Source organism: Schistocerca nitens, chromosome 10 (genome assembly GCF_023898315.1).
Source record: "Schistocerca nitens isolate TAMUIC-IGC-003100 chromosome 10, iqSchNite1.1, whole genome shotgun sequence".
NCBI classification, from domain to species: Eukaryota; Metazoa; Arthropoda; class Insecta; order Orthoptera; family Acrididae; genus Schistocerca; species Schistocerca nitens.
Window position 1 is genome coordinate 37,350,604 of NC_064623.1, and position 18,292 is coordinate 37,368,895.

At 37.8% G+C, this 18,292-nt stretch overlaps 1 protein-coding gene across 7 annotated transcripts in view; it reads left to right on the forward strand.

The window, feature by feature from the left end:
• LOC126210649 (echinoderm microtubule-associated protein-like 2) overlaps positions 1 to 18,292 on the forward strand; it is a 664,635-nt gene that overhangs the window by 558,714 nt on the left and 87,629 nt on the right. For 6 of the 7 annotated variants that reach the window (XM_049939974.1, XM_049939973.1, XM_049939976.1 and 3 more), the window contains one exon: positions 7,818 to 7,889. The exons of the other annotated variant lie outside the window; for it this stretch is intronic. In XM_049939974.1, the coding sequence (XP_049795931.1) occupies positions 7,818 to 7,889 (72 nt within the window). The remainder of the gene's footprint in view (positions 1 to 7,817; positions 7,890 to 18,292) is intronic. 7 annotated transcript variants of the gene reach the window in all.

The following is an 18,292-nucleotide window of genomic DNA, read 5'->3' on the forward strand; positions in this document are numbered from 1 at the left end:
AAGTCTTGATGTCCTAAAATTCCCCCCCCCCCCCCCAAATAAAACACACACACACACACACACACACAGTATGCTGCAGACAAATACCTTCAGAAAAGATTTTGTAGCACACAAATTTATATTAGATATTAAAAAATTTCTCTTTTTCGAAACCACTTTTCTTGCTATTGCCAGTGTGTATTTCGTATCTCCTCTACTTCAGCAATTGTCACTTATTCTGCTGTCCTAATAGCAAAACTTATCTACTATTTTTAGTATCTCACTTCCTATAGTCAGCTATCGCACTTCCTGTAGTCACCATTGTGTGACTGCTGCATTTAATTTGACTACATTCCATTACACTGGTTTTACGTTTGTTGAAGTTCATATTATACACTCCTATCAAGACACTATCTGTTCCATTCAGCTGTTCTTACAAATGCTTTACCATCCTTGACATTAGCATAATGCCAATGGCAAGTCTGAAAGTTTCTCTTTCTTCCATCTTGATCTTTAATTCCCTTTCCAAATAAAATCTTAATTTCTTTACTGCTGCCCAATTAACAGATTGAATACCATTGGTGACAGGCTACAACAGTGCTTCCCTCGTTTCTGAGTTACTGCTTCTCTTTTACATCCTTTGACTCTCATAATTGCAGTATGTTCTTCGTGCAGATTGTAAATAACTTTGTTGCTCCTCATACCTTATCCCTTTTACCTTCAGAATTTGAGTGAGTCACAAAGCAAGTTTTATGTAATCACTGAGGCTGTCTTGGGCATTTATTGACGTCTTGCCTGACAGCATCTGTTTTAGGTTCTTTCTCTGACGACTGTTCGATTCAAAATTTCACATTTCATCAGCAATGGTTATCTCAAAGATGTTATCCTCCTTTGCCTGTGGCGGACTGAAGTCACTCGGAGTGTGGAAGCCTAGCAGTTCCTTCTCGCAAATAAGACACTAGTTTCTGTGAGATTTTTGCAGTGTTCTGCATCACTGAAGTTATGCTCATCCACAGCCAATTTCTCAATCTGCCCCTTGCGTGTAAATTCATTTGTGTTCCTCGAGTCTAGTGTTAGATGATCGTCCTGTAATTGCATTATACTATTTGCCATGAATGCGTAATATTCTGTAAATTCTGCTGTTAATGGATCCCTTTCCCTCTTTGGCCAATTTGAGATACTGAATTCAAGAAGAAAATTCAGAGGCTATGAGCTACATGCTTTAGAAACACAGTATAAAGACGGTATACAGACCAGCCAAAAAAATCAGTGAGACTACAGATCTGTGATGGACAAACAGGATCATTAACAGCAGAAGGAATTTACTGAATACTGTGCACTTTTGCACTTTATAGCTTAATCCAATTGCATATTTAAACAGAGTTAACTTGCAGGTGATTTTTCTTGGCAAGATAACCCAAATGTGTCACCATATGGCAGGAAGGAAATGGATACTGTTAGAACACTAATAAATTACACTTTACATAACTTTGATGCAGGATAACTGGTCCAAGATCATTGTCACAAATAAGTAACCTGACACACATTTCTGATCACATCCTTTTAATTTTTTGTTCAGGCACAAGACAAGACTACAAATGTATTCACAGTTAGCACTTTCTACTCACTTATAAACTTATACACAATACAGAGCTCAGCCAATTCTGCCATTCCAATATTGTTTAAAATAAAAACTGTTCATCCATTATTTGCCAACAGCATGAGATATTTGCAAAATTTTTAGTAGTACAAAACCATATTCCATTGTTGAGATGCTTAAATATGATTAAAGCCATTAATTTACAAACAGTTACCAAATTTTCTGGTATTTTTGAATGATTAAATCTGGGTCTTAATGTTTTCAATGCACAACTGTTCATGAATTTTGAAATATAACTAATGAAATATATTATGGTTTGTCAATCGCAGCATCGTATTGAAAGGTGATTCTTAGCATTGTAGTTCAAACTAAACTGATGAGCATTTACTTTGAATATGTCACTTTTCCTTTCTGCGTTTTCAAAACCAACAAGCATGTAATATTCATAAAGTTGAACTTCCACTTCTTTATTTGTCCAATTGCTGCAGCTTTAGTTTTTGATAGAAAAATCCACTTAACAAGAGTAACATAAATTAAGTAGCAACCCAGGATGGTTGTTCATATAGGCCATGAGTGAGCATGCATAGCATGATGCAAAACAGTGTATAAAATTCACTGAATCTCAAGGACTATTTAGTATACCCACTTTTTCCAAAAAGCCATCAAGATCTAAGAGCATGGCAATTACTTCAAAAAGTAAGTGGGAAACCTGAGGTTAAATGGATGTTGGATTCCTATATTATAGAGAACAATGGTTGAAGGTATGAGATGGGAAGGTAAGACATTAACTTCAGTCCACATAAACAGTAAAAGATAATTCTTTGAGAATGCCAGCCACTCCTACTGGTGAAATATCAGATACTAAGACAGCCAGACATTGACTGAGAGACATGAAATCTATGCCTTCAGGCAATGTATTAGAGTTAGTTTTGGCAAACATTCATAGCCTCTACACCCTTTTTCCTTAGTGTGCACCTTCACAACCCTTGCCCACAATGTCTGCATCACTGGGAACTTACAGTTTTTGACGGGGCAGACAATTATACTGCAATCTATACACTCTCTCAACTTGTTTTTTAGCAGCCCTTGTGCTCTCATGAAAATGTTCCCCAATGCTGTATATGTACTCAAAAAAATTTTGGCACATTCCGTGTGTCCTTACTAATATTTTTCTCAAAGTCTCTCTTTCCACACAATGCTTTCTTACAGTATTTGCACCCATTCTGTTCTTTCACAGTACCTGCATGTTCGTATTCCTTTCCTAAAATCTAATTTCCCTCATTAACCTGTTTACCATAATATTGCACACTCTCTTCTCTCGTCCAATCAGTATTACTCCCCATATAAGCCTAAAAAGAAATGCCTTGTTAGCCTCTGTTTTCAACAGTTAATTTCATAGTAATTTACAAGACAAAATAACTATGAACATTACTAGACACTAGAATTCTCTCTTCATTTTGTGGTAGGTCTAAGATATCAGGAGACTGCTTTTCTTTGGATAGATAAAACACAGATGTAAAAATCTTCTAATGATTGTATGGAAACAGACTGATACTGCTAAGCACTCTTTGCTTTAGCTGTAAGCAAGAGGAGAGGAATGAAGGAAATGAGACATCCAAATGATTGAGCAAATAAATCACTCAGAGTCACCTGCTGTGGTCTGAATATCTTGAAAGTGTGTCTGCTTACTTAATAGTAATGACGTGGGACCACAGGGTGCCACATTTTTGTTTTCTCAACCCAAATGTAATCTGTAACACAAACTGTTATCAGTTACTGTGCTAGCACGTCTCCAAACGTCCCTTTGAAATAAATGTAAATCTTCTGATCTAGGGTTTTCACAACATGCACAAATATCTAATACCATTGCACCATCTCAAAAACTGGGTGCCTAAGACATAAAAACACAACATGCATTTCAGATAATTGTTGTAGCATGATTTCACACGCACTGTCTCATTCTGCTACACTTAGCATAGTTTAGTGGTGGGTAGTTAGAAATCCAGCTGTCAGACATTTGTTTAGTCTGCTGTAGAAAATTTCTGTGACAGTCTCTGTGAAATCGTATCTTAAAATGCACAGTGATATTTTACTGGGTGCAGCATGAACATAATGTGGATGAAAATTTTCAATTTTTAGATATCGGCTGTTGGAGGACAATTTGAAATACATGGTTGAAACAATCACAGAATTTGCAAGACCTACAAATTTCTTTAAATATATTGTAAGTGGTTTTTATATGCTAAGACTTGTTAAATTAATTTCCCTCTTAAAAGTTGAAAATTGAACATTTTGTGTGTTTTTTAAGCTTACCTGCATCTAACTCTCATTTAAAGTGTTACCAGAATACACAATACACTCACTTATGGTATGGGTTCCTGGAGACAGTCACATACATGCATTCAAAAGCATATACAGGCCAACTTTGCTAAATGAGAGGATTGTGGGGCAAAGAAAGTTGTTTGGACATATGGCCAGAAATGTGGTACACCATGAGGTGCAGCCACTTGCAGCTGGAGATAAAAGATGTTTGACAGTGTAGGTTTGAGTGATGGAAAGCACACTTGAGGACACACCAGGCAAGTGGGAATGTGCTGTCTGCGCTAGTGTTTTCCTGGTATGTTGGCGGAGAACCATCAGCACTGTTTCATCCTCAGTGTGTGTTTGGGGATTACTGGTGACCACCCGTAACACCAGTCATTGTTCCAAGTCTCACAAAAAAGGCGTATCGGCGTTCGTGCAGGAAACCCTACTTCTGCAGCTGGAAGGAGGCAACCCTACCTCTGCAGCTGGAAGACACGTGTTCTGTGGTATGAATGGTAATGTGGCTATTACATGATGATGCTCCAGGTAACTCTCGTATTACCCTGTGGAGGCATCTAAATAACATATACTATGACCACACATTGCGGCTGAAATGGTGCTGATAGTTCACTGCCACTGGATCACTAAAACATTAGTACAGACAGAACAATATCACTTACAATACATATATGATTTCGACTATTGAAACCTACGCTATCAAAGATCTTTATCTCTACCTTCAAGTTGGTGTAACTTCACTTAGAATGTGTGTCAGGCTACAGGTCCATGTGACCTTTTTTGCACCTCATCCTTTAAGGGACCGTTTCCTGCAGTTTGTTTGCATTTTGCAACAGCACCATGTATATTTTTTATTGGGCAGCACAGCCACATCCGCAACAACAACAACAACTTGAGACTAAGTTTCCCTTGCAGTCAGTCTGATTACCACACACTTTCCTTCCCTTCTACATGCATAATGCATAAATAGCATTTTCTTGAGAAACAGTGGTAACAGAAACTTGCAGAGTGCCTTGTCTTGACAGTTGACAGACAGATTAGTTGAAAAGAATAAAATTTCTGTACCAGTACTAGAAATTTTTAAGGTTGGTCAGCATATTCTCTACCTTTAAATTAAATTATTTAAAAAAATTTAATTATCTGTAAACAATTGATAATTGAAATGTACATGATTAAATTACAATAAATGAATGTGTACATTAAAAGCAAAGCAATGATGTATATTAACACAATGCTTTGTTTTAATGATAAATAGTCTATAGAAGCATACATAAAGATGCATGTACTTAAATCCATTTGTGACTGTGACATTTGCAAATTAGAAATATGACTTCAAAAATGCTGAGTGGCCAAAAGTCTTTGGAAGGCACTGTGATAAGTCAGTCATCAGCTGCCTGAAAGAGTTCCAGGTGCCAAAACCATAAAAATCTGTGATATGGATTTCTTTTATATCAAATTAAATCAGTAACTGTTCTTTTCTCTTTCACCTTTTCAATAATAAACTGTTATTATACATAGTTACAGAGTTCTGGACTGAATGGATGTAAAATCTACTCTCATTCAGATTATACACAACTTTTCATTGTAAATGTTAGCCATTATTATTATACTTGTTCATTGGTGGATCATATTGTGTCATATTCTGAGGCTTCCCTTATGCAATCTGTGCAGTGTCGGTAGCTCCATGCCATACTTGCTGTGATGTAAGGGAGTCTGCTGTACGCCACCCCAAGAGTACCTCAAACAAAAAATACAATACATTACAAGACAAAACACCTATTTGAACTAACACAAAATATGCTATACCTAAAAATGATGTTCTTTTTTCATACTTAAACCTCATCACTATTGTAATGAAATTGATTAAAAAGACACTTACTCATTCATGGATGGTGGGGATACAGAACAGTCTGCACCATTTAATATTTTCGGGGAAAAAAGTACCATAACACCATATTTGGCAAAAAGTGACACCGAATTTGGCAAAAAATAGCACCAAAAAGGGCAATACATAACACCAAAATTGACAAACAAAAAATAACAATGCAACTGGCAAACTAATGCCTAATTTGATAAAAAATAGTACCAAAATTGGCCAAAAATCACACTGAAATTACAAACAATACAGAGTGTTGCAAAAAAAAAAAAAAAAAAAAAAAAAAAAATCAACACTGAAACTGGTAAGAAAAACCAACACCAAAACTAGTGAAAAATAAAATTGAAATGGCAGAAGATACTCCTGAATTTGTTAAAAAAGAGAATATCACCAATTTAAAAATGAGAATTGCAGAAGATAACACCACACATGATGTGACTTACCGAACGAAAGCGCTGGCAGATCGATAGACACACAAACACACACACAAAATTCAAGCTTTCGCAACAAACTGTTGCCTCATCAGGAAAGAGGGAAGGAGAGGGAAAGACGAAAGGATGTGGGTTTTAAGGGAGAGGGTAAGGAGTCATTCCAATCCCGGGAGCGGAAAGACTTACCTTAGGGGGAAAAAAGGACAGGTATACACTTGCGCACACACACACATATCCATCCACACATATACAGACACAAGCAGACATATTTAAAGACAAAGAGTTTGGGCAGAGATGTCAGTCGAGGCGGAAGTGAAGAGGCAAAGATGATGTTGAATGACAGGTGAGGTATGAGTGGCGGCAACTTGAAATTAGCGGAGATAGAGGCCTGGTGGGTAACGGGAAGATAGGATATATTGAAGAGCAAGTTCCCATCTCCGGAGTTCGGATAGGTTGGTGTTGGTGGGAAGTATCCAGATAACCCGGACGGTGTAACACTGTGCCAAGATGTGCTGGCCGTGCACCAAGGCATGTTTAGCCACAGGGTGATACTCATTACCAACAAACACTGTCTGCCTGTGTCCATTCATGCGAATGGACAGTTTGTTGCTGCTAAAAAAAAAAAAGAATGTCACTGAATTCACCAAATTATCCACATTCATAAAATAATATTTACCAAAGACACACATACTCTCCATGAAAGCCTATATTCAACTTCTGGCAGGTTAAAACTGTGTGCCAGACCAAGACTCTAACTCAGAACTTAAGATCAGGAGGTAGGAGACGAGGTATTAGTGGACTTTCAACTGTAAGGACAGGTCATGAGTCGTGCTCGAGTAGCTCAGTCAGTAGAGCAATCACCCACAAAAGGCGTAGATCCTGAGTTTGAGTCTCGGTCTGGCACACAATTTTAATCTGCAAGGAACTTTCAAATCGGTGCACACTCTGCTGTAGAGTGAAAATTTCATTCCGGAAAACATATTGGATATAGGATATAGATGGATATTCATCACACACTTATGCTTGTCCTGTGCAGGGGTTTACGAGTGTGCTAACAGCTACAATATTAAAGACACATCATAGACACTATTGAGCTGTGAGAGCCGAATTCTTATGTTATCTCGTATGTGTTATGACCACTCGTGTGTGCAGCACAGTTTATCTCTCCATGTTCACATTCCACTCACAATGTTCTGCCATGTTTGCTGCATGCCTGTCTGTAACAGACTGCTCAAGTATTGTGTCTGTATACACGCCATGTGCCACTTTTAGCCACAACATTCACACGTCGTGTGTCTTCAAATGGGATAGCCCTTCCTGTGACATTTGGCCACTCTGCTTATGTCTGTTGTCAATTTCATATGCTTGTCTGTAAACAGCACCTTGTGGCATGTTGCACTAGAATATTTCACTTAGCCACCATAGCTTTAAATCAGCATTCTGTAAATAGAAATCGTTCATGCTGTTTCTTACATGATGCTTTTAAAGATGTTGACTGTTACAGTGAAAAGGCACCGAGTCAGTAGAGTGCTATGTGATAGTGTTGCACCGCTGGCAGAGGAGTTGCATGCCTGCATGCTGCATGTTTTGTTCTGGTCTCTTGTTCTAGACTTGCGACCAAGTCTCTGTTTAATCTGCACCTGCGCTCTCAAATGCAGGGACAGCACCAGCTAAAGCACGGGTATGCACCATCTCAGTCTTTGTCTCTGCTTCTCTTTTTGCACACATTTCACTTTGCAATCACTGTAGCAGACCACGTTTTTGCTGTACCACTAATTTAAGGATATGTTTTATATTTAAAGAATGTTTTATAGTGTGTTTGAAGTTAAGAAAGCAATTGTTTTATCTCAACATAATTTGAAAAACACACACGCACATTCACAGACAGTACATGTTGTCTGGATTAAACTGTTTTATTCTACCTTTTTTATTTACTTTTATTTGAGCCTCTGTGGACTATGTGTTAACAATAAGTATCATTTTTAGTGTCTACGTCTAGTTCTTCTACCAATATGGTAATAGCAGGTCCACCTTGATGATGAGAATACTTTTTGAAGATTGGACACACTCATCACAGGGAGTTATCCGTGATATTTACTTATACAAAATAGGCCTACATTCTGTCCATTAATTTCTGTTTTTATTTTGAAATGACCAGTTTCAGGCAATGTCGCCCATCTTTAGATCTGTTAAACAGTAAAAATAAATTGCAGTTGTTCTAATCTTGTGTTTACATTATTTCAAAGCTAAAAATAAGTTGTATCTAATTATAACACAAAAATAGTATAACATGCCATACTTTGTAGTTATAAAAGAACCATTCTTAATGGAACTTTCAGCCTTGCCACAATGGTAACACTAGTTCCTGTCAGATCACTGAAGTTAAGCGCCGTCAGCGAAGGCTATCATTCGGATGGGGGACCGTCTGGATCTGCAGGGTGCTGTTGGCAAGCGGGGTGCACTGGTGCTCGTGAGATCAATTGAGAATCTGCTTGATTGAGAAGTAGTGGCTGCAGTCATGAAAACTGACAACAGCCTGGTGAACGGTGTGCTGACCACATGCCCCTCCATGTCCGTATCCAGTGATGACTTGGGACTGAGTATGACACACTGGTCCATCAGTAACATTGAGCCTGCAAGGCCTGTTAAGAAGGGCGGGGGGGGGGGGGGGGGGGGGAGAGAGAGAGAGAGAGAGAGTAGAAGGTACACTTTAACACTACAGGCATTTTACCCCATTCAGATTACTTTTAATATTCCACATCACCCCCTAAACAACTTGTCTGATTTCAACCAGAATTGGTACACATATCACTTAGTGTCTGGAAATGATCACTGTGGTGTGGGGGTAAGAACCACCGACCTATCGAAGGGATGGGGGGGGGGGGGGGGAGGAGGCTTTAAAAGCAGTGTAACCCATGACAGGAGAATATCTGTAGTACAGCCACCCAGTATCTGAGAATGAGGGCCCTTACTGACATTGGAACAAACTTTGCACGTAATTTCAACCTTTACCAAACTTTTTCTCAGTGACAATCCTTACAAAATGATGAAACGAAAAAGTTGATTACTTACTAAATTTTTGCTATTCATGCTTTAAAATTGCTGCATGTAGCATGTTTTAATTTATTACTGCTTTACTACTAATTCTATTCACAGTATATTTCACAGACGGTAGCGACATATACCGAAGGATGTGCCTGCAAAGTTATGTCATTGTACACCACATTGTTCAGGAGTATACGACGACATAAACATTAAGTTGTATGAAAATGAAAGTGCAGGGAGAGATGCACTACACACACAAGTGAAATATAGCAACAAGTATGTGTGAAATATTTTAAATGCACGAGAAATATATTTGACATGTGTGTAAGTGTTAAAGCCATGGATAAAACGCTCATTCTAAACACGTGGAACAACTTCAACCAAATTTTGAACACTATGTTAGTTATGGTCTGAAAACAAATACTGTGGGGTAAGCCCCACCAGCCTCCTATTGAGGTGAGTATGATAACATGGCGAGAGAAGGGAGATGGAGACATTTGGGAGGGACAAGATGGTCAGAGAAAGGGGGAGGGGCAAATGGGCAGGAACAGGGGAAGGAGGAGATCGGCAGAGAAAGGAAAGAGGAAGAGATGGACAGAGAGAGGGGGCAAAGAGAGATCCAGAGAGAGGGAGAAGAGGAAATGTACAGAGAAAGCGAAGAGGAAATTAACAGAGAGGGGGGAAGGAGAAGATGGCCTAATAAAAGAGTACAATAAATACATACCTGGGCCACGCCAGGTACTCAGTTAGTTTTAATAGGAAGTGAACAGAATGCAAGTGTGGTTTTATCACATTGCAGTGAAACTCATAGTTCCACTAAGACTGGTTACTCTGTAACCACGAGATATGGTATATAATACAACTTGTGTATTGTAGTTAGATAGACAAAGTTTTTAGCTTTGTAGCATTGTAAGCTCAGGATTAGAATCCAATTATAATTTATATTTAGTGTTTAACAAATCTTGCAATAGGCAACATTGCCCAAAGCCAGTGACTTTGAAATAAAAACAGCAATCAACAGATAGAAAATAGTCTATTTTTAAAACATTTTGTTTTATGGGGTGTATTTTCTGGCCACAACTTGCCTTCAGTTGACAAAATATTTAATGCTGGTGATAGAGACATAGAAGAGAAAGTACACAACACTGTCCTACCTTTCAGAACTAATAGTTCCTTCCCTGGGAAAGAGAGGGGGGGGATAAATCTCATCCCTTACATCCTGGGGTCTGAGCGACCTGCCTTTCCTTTTTAAAATTCCCCAACTTATCATTCTTAGAGGAAGGGACTAATAGTTCCAAAAGCTAGGGCAGTGTTGTGTAGTTTCACTTTTCTACATTTGTGTATCAGCAGCACTAAATATTTTGCCTGGTGTAAGTAAGGCCTGGCTATAAATTCTGTCTTATAATTTTATAGTTTCCTTGACTGAATTTTACTTTTTATATGAAAACTTTCTTTGTTTATAACCAAACTCAATTCAACAATAACTCTGCAGTATCAGTGGGTTTCACATTGTTTCACTTTCTCTGTTCCTTACATGTCATTCGGGAGGACGACGGTTCAATCCCGTCTCCAGCCATCCTGATTTAGGTTTTCCATGATTTCCCTAAATCGCTTCAGGCAAATGCCGGGATGGTTCCTTTGAAAGGGCACGGCCGATTTCCTTCCCAATCCTTCCCTAACCCGAGCATGAGCTCCGTCTCTAATGACCTTGTTGTCGACGGGACGTTAAACACTAACCACCACCACTTACATGTCACTACAAAAATTACCTGTTTTATTTCCGTGTACACAATGTCCTGGTTTGGCCTCGATTTGATTAGTAACTATTTAAAAAAAACTTCATCTTTATGTGTACACAAGCAGCTATTTAGTCTTTTGTAACTATGTAGTATTATAGAGAACTGAGTTGGCCTTGGTGAAGTGTGAACCTGCAGACCGTAAGGTCCCAGGAACAAATTGTGGTCATCTTTTCAATCTGCCTTTAACCTAACATTAACCTCTTAATGAGGTGAAGATATGTCAGGAACCAACAAGTGGTCCAGATTCCATCTTAAAGTAACAGTCGACTTTCCCTGAAAAGATTACTGGGGTAGCTTAAGGATATGCAAGTCAGTGGAGTGATGTCCAATGAAAAGAACTTGCAAATGAGCAACTGAATGTTGCTTTTGAGAGTCTCCCAGCCAATCATGCCATATGATTTTGCTTTATAGAGGACTGAACAGGTGCTCATTTAGACATAAATATCTTGCTTTTAAAGTGGATACCTAGTAAAAAGGGGTCAACATCTGACATTTTATATGAGGGGCAGCCATAAAGTTTTAATAGCCAGATTGAAAAAATATGATTATGTAGTTAATGTTTTGTTTGCTTGTGGGTACATGTCTACATTCCTCATGCACACTGAAATATCTGTGCCGCAGTATTGTAGCATTCTACTACTACTAAAAAAAAAAGGGTTCCAGGCACATTTTTAAAGTGGAGTATCATGTGGGAGTTACACCGCATACAAATTATTTCACCAAGCTAGGTGGCACAGTGGTTGGCACACTGGACTCCCATTCAAGAGGGTGACAGTTCAAATCGCTCTCTGACCGTCCTCACTTACGTTTCGCTAAATTTCTCTGGGCAAACACTGGAACGGTTCCTTAGAAAGAGCAAGGTCGATTTCCTTCCCCATTCTTGAAATAATCTGAGCTTGTGCTCCATCTCTGATGGCCTTGTTGTCAACAAGACATTGAATCTTAATCATCCTTCTTTCTTTCAAATTACTACTTTAGTTATCTGCATTGGCCTGACACAGCTGCAACATTTCTGCTGACACCGAGAATAAATTTCTGTATTATACAATTACCACACAACACTCAAGTTTTTTCAGTGTAACTATACCATTTTGTTTCCATTCCCCAAGCACAGTGCTGTGATACTGTGGATTGGAGATCTCAGTGTGCACAAGGACTACAGGCATGTACCTGCAGACAAAGAAAGTTTTTAAAATTTTGTTCCTGTGGAGGTCCACTGCTTCTAAATGCTTAACAAAAGAAAACATGGTCCTTGGTAGGCTGTAATGTAGACGATCTTCATTTCAGTTTTGCGATTAGCTGACTTCGACGACTTGTTATTTTCAAGCACTTGTGTAGTATTATGTATTACAGGTCATAACTGTGAATTATTTTTCTCTACACATAAAAAGTAGACATTATCTTCTATCCGTACATTGTGAGTGGATTCACAGTACTGTGACAACTTTAAACATCATAATTATGTTTAAAGCTGTCACAGCATTATGCTGTATAAAATGTGACTTGCTTACTTTTTTATTTCGTCTTTTTGATGAATTTGTTAATACTAATTATAATAATTGTGAAATCAGCTGCTGGACAAATATGCAAACAATTGCTTGTTAAGTGTATGAAGGCATGTTGTTCACTTTTGTAACGTAAATATCTGTGGTCTTTTATGTAGTAAGGCAAAATCCTAGGCGAAATATAATTAGTCGTATGGAAAAAGCAAAACACCATATTTTAAAAAAATGGTGGTTGATTAATTAGCACACAGATAAGATCTGATGTATAAATTGCAAATGCTGATCACCAAATTGGTGTACAAGAAAATCTTGCAGTGCCATAAAAAGTATAATGTCCCGAATGCAAAAAATCTGTGTTGCTCTCTGTTCAAAAGGTTTAGTAGAGTCTGCAGCTGAGAATATCAGAATTGTTAAGAGAGTGTAGCACCTTTCCTTAGTTGGCTCACATGTAGGTGATGTGCGAGCACACCATCTCACATTCAGAAGTCCGAATTCTCCTTCATAGGTACTTCACCTACAGTTTTGTAGTAGGAGAAGCAATAAGGAGAAAGGAAGCATGGAAGCAAGAAAAAGCTTATCTGTGAAATGAACGTCTGGTATTCAGAGTATCTCTCTTCATATGATATAGATGTCTGAGAAACATTTCAGTTTGAGGAAACTGCTAAATGTTGTTTATTCTTGTCTGAAGTATTGCTAGGAATGCCTTGTGCCATTCAGAAGGGTACAGAGGCACACAAGACCTATCAGTTAACTCATTGTAAGTTTACAGAGTAAAATAACTTACTGCACTGTACATATCCAAATGGTGGTATCCGTGAAGGGACCTCTGCAGGTCATTTAATTCTCAACTTCACACTATATTCTTGCTGTTTTCTTTTTGAGCATTTGTTAGTTAATGGGCATTAGCTGCATTGCTCCATACAATAACAGGGAGTGAATGTACACATAATATTATAGCAATTTATATCTGAGCAGCAAGATAATGGGAAATGCTTCTTGGTGCACAGCAAATGGAAAAGTCATTTCTTGATAAGCTTATTACTGTGTTTATTCCATGTACAACTGTTGTTGTCTTACCACAGAAGGAAATTTTGTATACGGTATTCCACATATCAGGTGACCAACATCACATATTCATGGTATGTGCAATTCTTTATTGTTACGCTTGCGCTTCATAATTAGTGTGCACCTATTTATTTCAGTTTTTTGCTTATCCTTTGGGTCATGTACACCTCAGTTATTATGGCCAGCATGTTAAATATAATAATAATTATTAGTAGTAGTAGTATTATTAATGCCACATGGCGATAGCCTGGTGAAAGTATTTCAGTTGGATGCCACTATGGCAATCTTCAACTGTCTGAGCCAACAGCATGCAGCACACCCATCCAAGTACTAACCTGACCCAATGTTGTGTAAATTTGGTAATCAGGTGAGAACCAGTGTCTTCAGCAAACCAAGGCCGTTGCTGCTCTTCATACTTAATGAAGGATAGGGCATCTTACAGAGTGATATTGTGGAGAATAACTTAGTAACAGTGTATGGTTCGTTTCAAGATTGTATTTTTCACTCTTCAGTGGAGTGTGCCCTGTCACTGAACCTTCTGTCAGATTGAATCTCTGCCCTAGATCAGCACTCGAGCCCATCAAGTTGCAATTCATGAACATTAAGTTTGTAGAGTTTCGAAAATATGAGAGATGTACGGTCAGAATCTCAGCTGCATAGGGGGAAAAGTATCATGCCCAGAGAGTTCGGCAGGTAGGAGAAATGCCTGCATTAAGTGACAAGTTTGAAACTTGAAATAACAGAAAATTTTATGATAAGAGTTAGTCGTTTTGAGTGTTCAATTATATATATCATGATCTGTTATGTAAATCTTGTATGGAGTAATGGAGATAACATATAGATATGACGGTGTTTCAGAATAACTTACTTACTTCTTGAATCCTTCTGACTACTGGATAAAGGATCAAGTGGATAAAGGACCATTGATTTTAAGGCCATATATTTCACTTGTGAAACAGGGCAGCTGAAAACAAATTTGTAACTCAGAAAGTGTTGGTATTGCATGTTCTGAAGGTATTAATATTTCCTCATTTTGGTGGTATAGCGATGTGGAAATAACATAATTCTTTACATTGTAGTACTGTGTGTGGATTGTGCCTAGCATAATGAATTTTTTGTTGTAGGCAAGTTCTTGTAGAATATGTAAATACTTTAGGATTAAATGAGACTACTTACCAAAAAGCATAAGTATTGCATCGTCTCTAGCCACACACAAAAGAAGGAAGACTTGGTAGCTTTTGGAATTACCCTTTAATGAGGAAGGGGGGCGGGGAAAGGTCTATGCTCCTACATGGTGTCAGCTTGTTGGTTTCTCTAGCCAGCACCATGATGGAGCGTAGGCGTGTGTGTGTGTGTGTGTGTGTGTGTGTGTGTGTGTGTGTGTGTGTGTGTCTGTCTGTCTGTCTGTCTGTCTGTCTGTTTGGGTATTTCACAGTAGCTCTTCAAAGGATAATTCTGAAAGCTAGCAAGTTTTCCATCTTTTGTGTATGGCTATTGAGAAGTCAACACTTCTACTTTTTAGTGAATGGCCTCCTTTAATCCTAAAATATTGATAATGAACTTTTGGTTAGTTACGAGGTATGCCCAGAAAGTAAGTACAGTTTTGGAAAAGAATTCATAACAACACTTTTTCAAACTATAATTTATTTTTTCAAGAAAGAGCATATCTTAAACTATTTTTCTATATGGTTGCTACCATTGATCAGACATTTTTCATAGCAGGAAACCAACTTTTCTATGCCCTCTTCATAGAAAGATGCTTCCAGTGATAAGGACCACTTCTGAACACTGTTTTTTGTGTTGCCATCACTGTCAAAGTGCCTTCCTCCAAAATCTCACTTAAAGTTAAAAATCAAGTGGTAGGCAGAAGGAGTGAGATCAGGACTACACAGCAGGTGATCAGACTGCACGAAATTGCTGAATAAGGTTTGAAATGGCACAAGCAGAATGGGGACATGCATTATCATGAAGCAACACAATGCCTTAACTGACCATCCCATGCCTTTTGTTTTGAATTACACACCTTGAAGTTGTCGCTCTGGGAAGGAACTCAACAATCGTATGTCCCAGAGCACAGTGCACATGATTGTTTGTGCTGACAATGTTGTTTTTTGAATTTTCTTTTGGGGGTGGGGATTGTGAGTGTCTCCACTCCATTGGCTGTTGTTTTGATTCTGGAGTAACATGACAAACCCAAATTCCATCACCGGTCACAATTCTGTTTAAGAATTCATGTCTCTCATCACTTTGTTCAGAAAGAAATGTCAAAGCACTGGCCATGCTGCTTCATTTTGTGTACATCTGTAGGCATTTTCAGAACGCAACAAGAATTGATATTGTACATTTGGTGTCTGTTCTTTCGGACATGTCTGAAAGAACAGACACAATTTTCATCCAAGAGCCACTATGAATGAAGACACAAAGATATAACAGACATTGTCTGTGAGTGGGCATTGGCTTAACTCAATGGGGAAACTTGAAAATTTGTGCTGGAATGTGATTTGAACCTGTCTCTCCTGCTTACTAGGCAGATGCTCTGTCCACTGACTCGAACCCATGTCTCCTACCTAGTAAGTAGGAGATGTGCATTGAAATCTTTGTCCAGCTCAGATTTTCAATTTTCCCCATTGATTTAAATCAATGTCCACTCACAGCCAGTGTCTGTAATACCTTTGTATCTTAAGAATTTATTTGTGAAAATTTAAGTGATTTGTGACAATCTGATGCAAAACAGTTTTATGAAATTTGTGGAAACTGATCACAGAGCATTATTATTGTGAACTGTCCGTTTTCACCAAAAAACGGAGGTGTGCATTAATGTAAGAAACGACATCATAGAAACCTAATCTTTCTACTGTACTAACAGTAAACTATCAGTATAATGCTTAGAGCGATTCACACTGGTGCCATCTAAATTTAATTGAGTGTATTAGTGATAAAGCTGCTACTTCGAAAAAGCTGCTGCCTCCTCAATTTTACTTGGTAGCTGTTGTTTTTCTGCTAATAGTTGCTTAATATTTACTTGATCACAATGATACTATTCAAAGAAAATATTGTTCACATCTATAAATACTGAGCACTATTTATAGTTCACCATTACTTGTCATACAGCTTTATAATGAACATTGCTATGTTCCATGTAGCTAAGAAATGGTTTCAATAATTGAATCCAGATATACTGATACTTTTTAGAGTGTGGTTAACAATAATAATTCTGTGTGGCACATTAGCATGTTGCAAGTCTTTCAACTGGACGCTACTCGAGCAACTTGCGTGTCCCTAACCAACCGCATTTATTCAACCACGGAAAGGAGGCCTACAATATAACACTGAATCTAAACCATGTGACATTTCTGGTTAATTCTCTTATCACTGAAGGCTAAGTGCAAAGTGCACTAAAAAAAATCTGTGCTCCAAGCAGGATTTGATCCACAACTTTTCAGTTTCCAGGTATGCACTTTGCCGCAAATGTGTGGCTGTGCGTATGAATGTGTGTACTTTTACCAGAAAAAGAGCTAGTATGAAAAGTGTTTCCTCTTATGTGTTTGCATGTTCCACATATCAATCGGCTATAAGTGAGTGTTTGCCTATCCCATATTTTGCACATTGTTCTGTCCAGGAATTTCCATGTTTGTTATACTGTATAACAAATGAATCAATTTACATTTATAATACTGCCTCAAGGTGAAAATATGGCAACTTGCTGATAATTTGATAATTTACATGAATGCCCTTCACATTAATCTTAAGAACTCCTCTATTTTCTAAAGGTTCTTTGCATTACTCAGTCTGTGGTCACAGATTTTTGTTGCTGAAGTCTTACTGCTTTCTGTGGCACACTAAAGTGTAGGGATTCGTTTGACATGGTGAATGGACAGCACCTGCTATTTACATTGTGAATTAGCTTTTTTGCAAGAATGTATAATGAAAACAGCATTGTACACTGGGTAAAACAAATGATTTTGTTGTTAACAAGTGTCTATTTATTAGTGAAGATGGAGACTCCAATCTCTGTCCTGATTTAGATTTTCCATGTTTTCTCTAAACTGCCTCGGGCAAATGCCAATTGCTTCTCCTATTCTTGTCAAAGTAGACCTGTAAGTGCTTAAATGCGTGTTTACATTATTTTTGCTTTTTGCTCTTAAAGTACTACTACTAAAGTTGGGTGATAGCCAGTGCAAGGTATTTATCTTAGTATGATATTTATGAATGTTACTGTTGTTGTCTAAACACAATCCATTGTTTTGACTTTTTATTGGTCCAGTTTTACTATACATCACAAATTGCACAATTAATATTGGACAGGTCAAAATGAGGATACAATTTTATTATTCAGTGTCAGCCAAAAAGTGAAAGTAAGTAGGTGTAATCTAAGTTTATTAGTAACTTTTTAAGAACAGGTCAAAAAAAGATTAATAATACATAGTATCAGCAAAATAGTACTTACATTAAAATTAGGTACCTATTCTTAAAATATATATTTTTTAAAATAACATTTATTTTACATCCTCAGAAATTCTTTCACTGAAAAAACAGTGCTTTATTAGAAATACCTTAAGTTTCATTTCAAATATTTGACTTCCTCTGGTATCATATCGTGAAGTATCACACCATTGTTAATTATACACCTCAGATAGGATGCTACTCTGGAATATGTTTGGTACATTTTT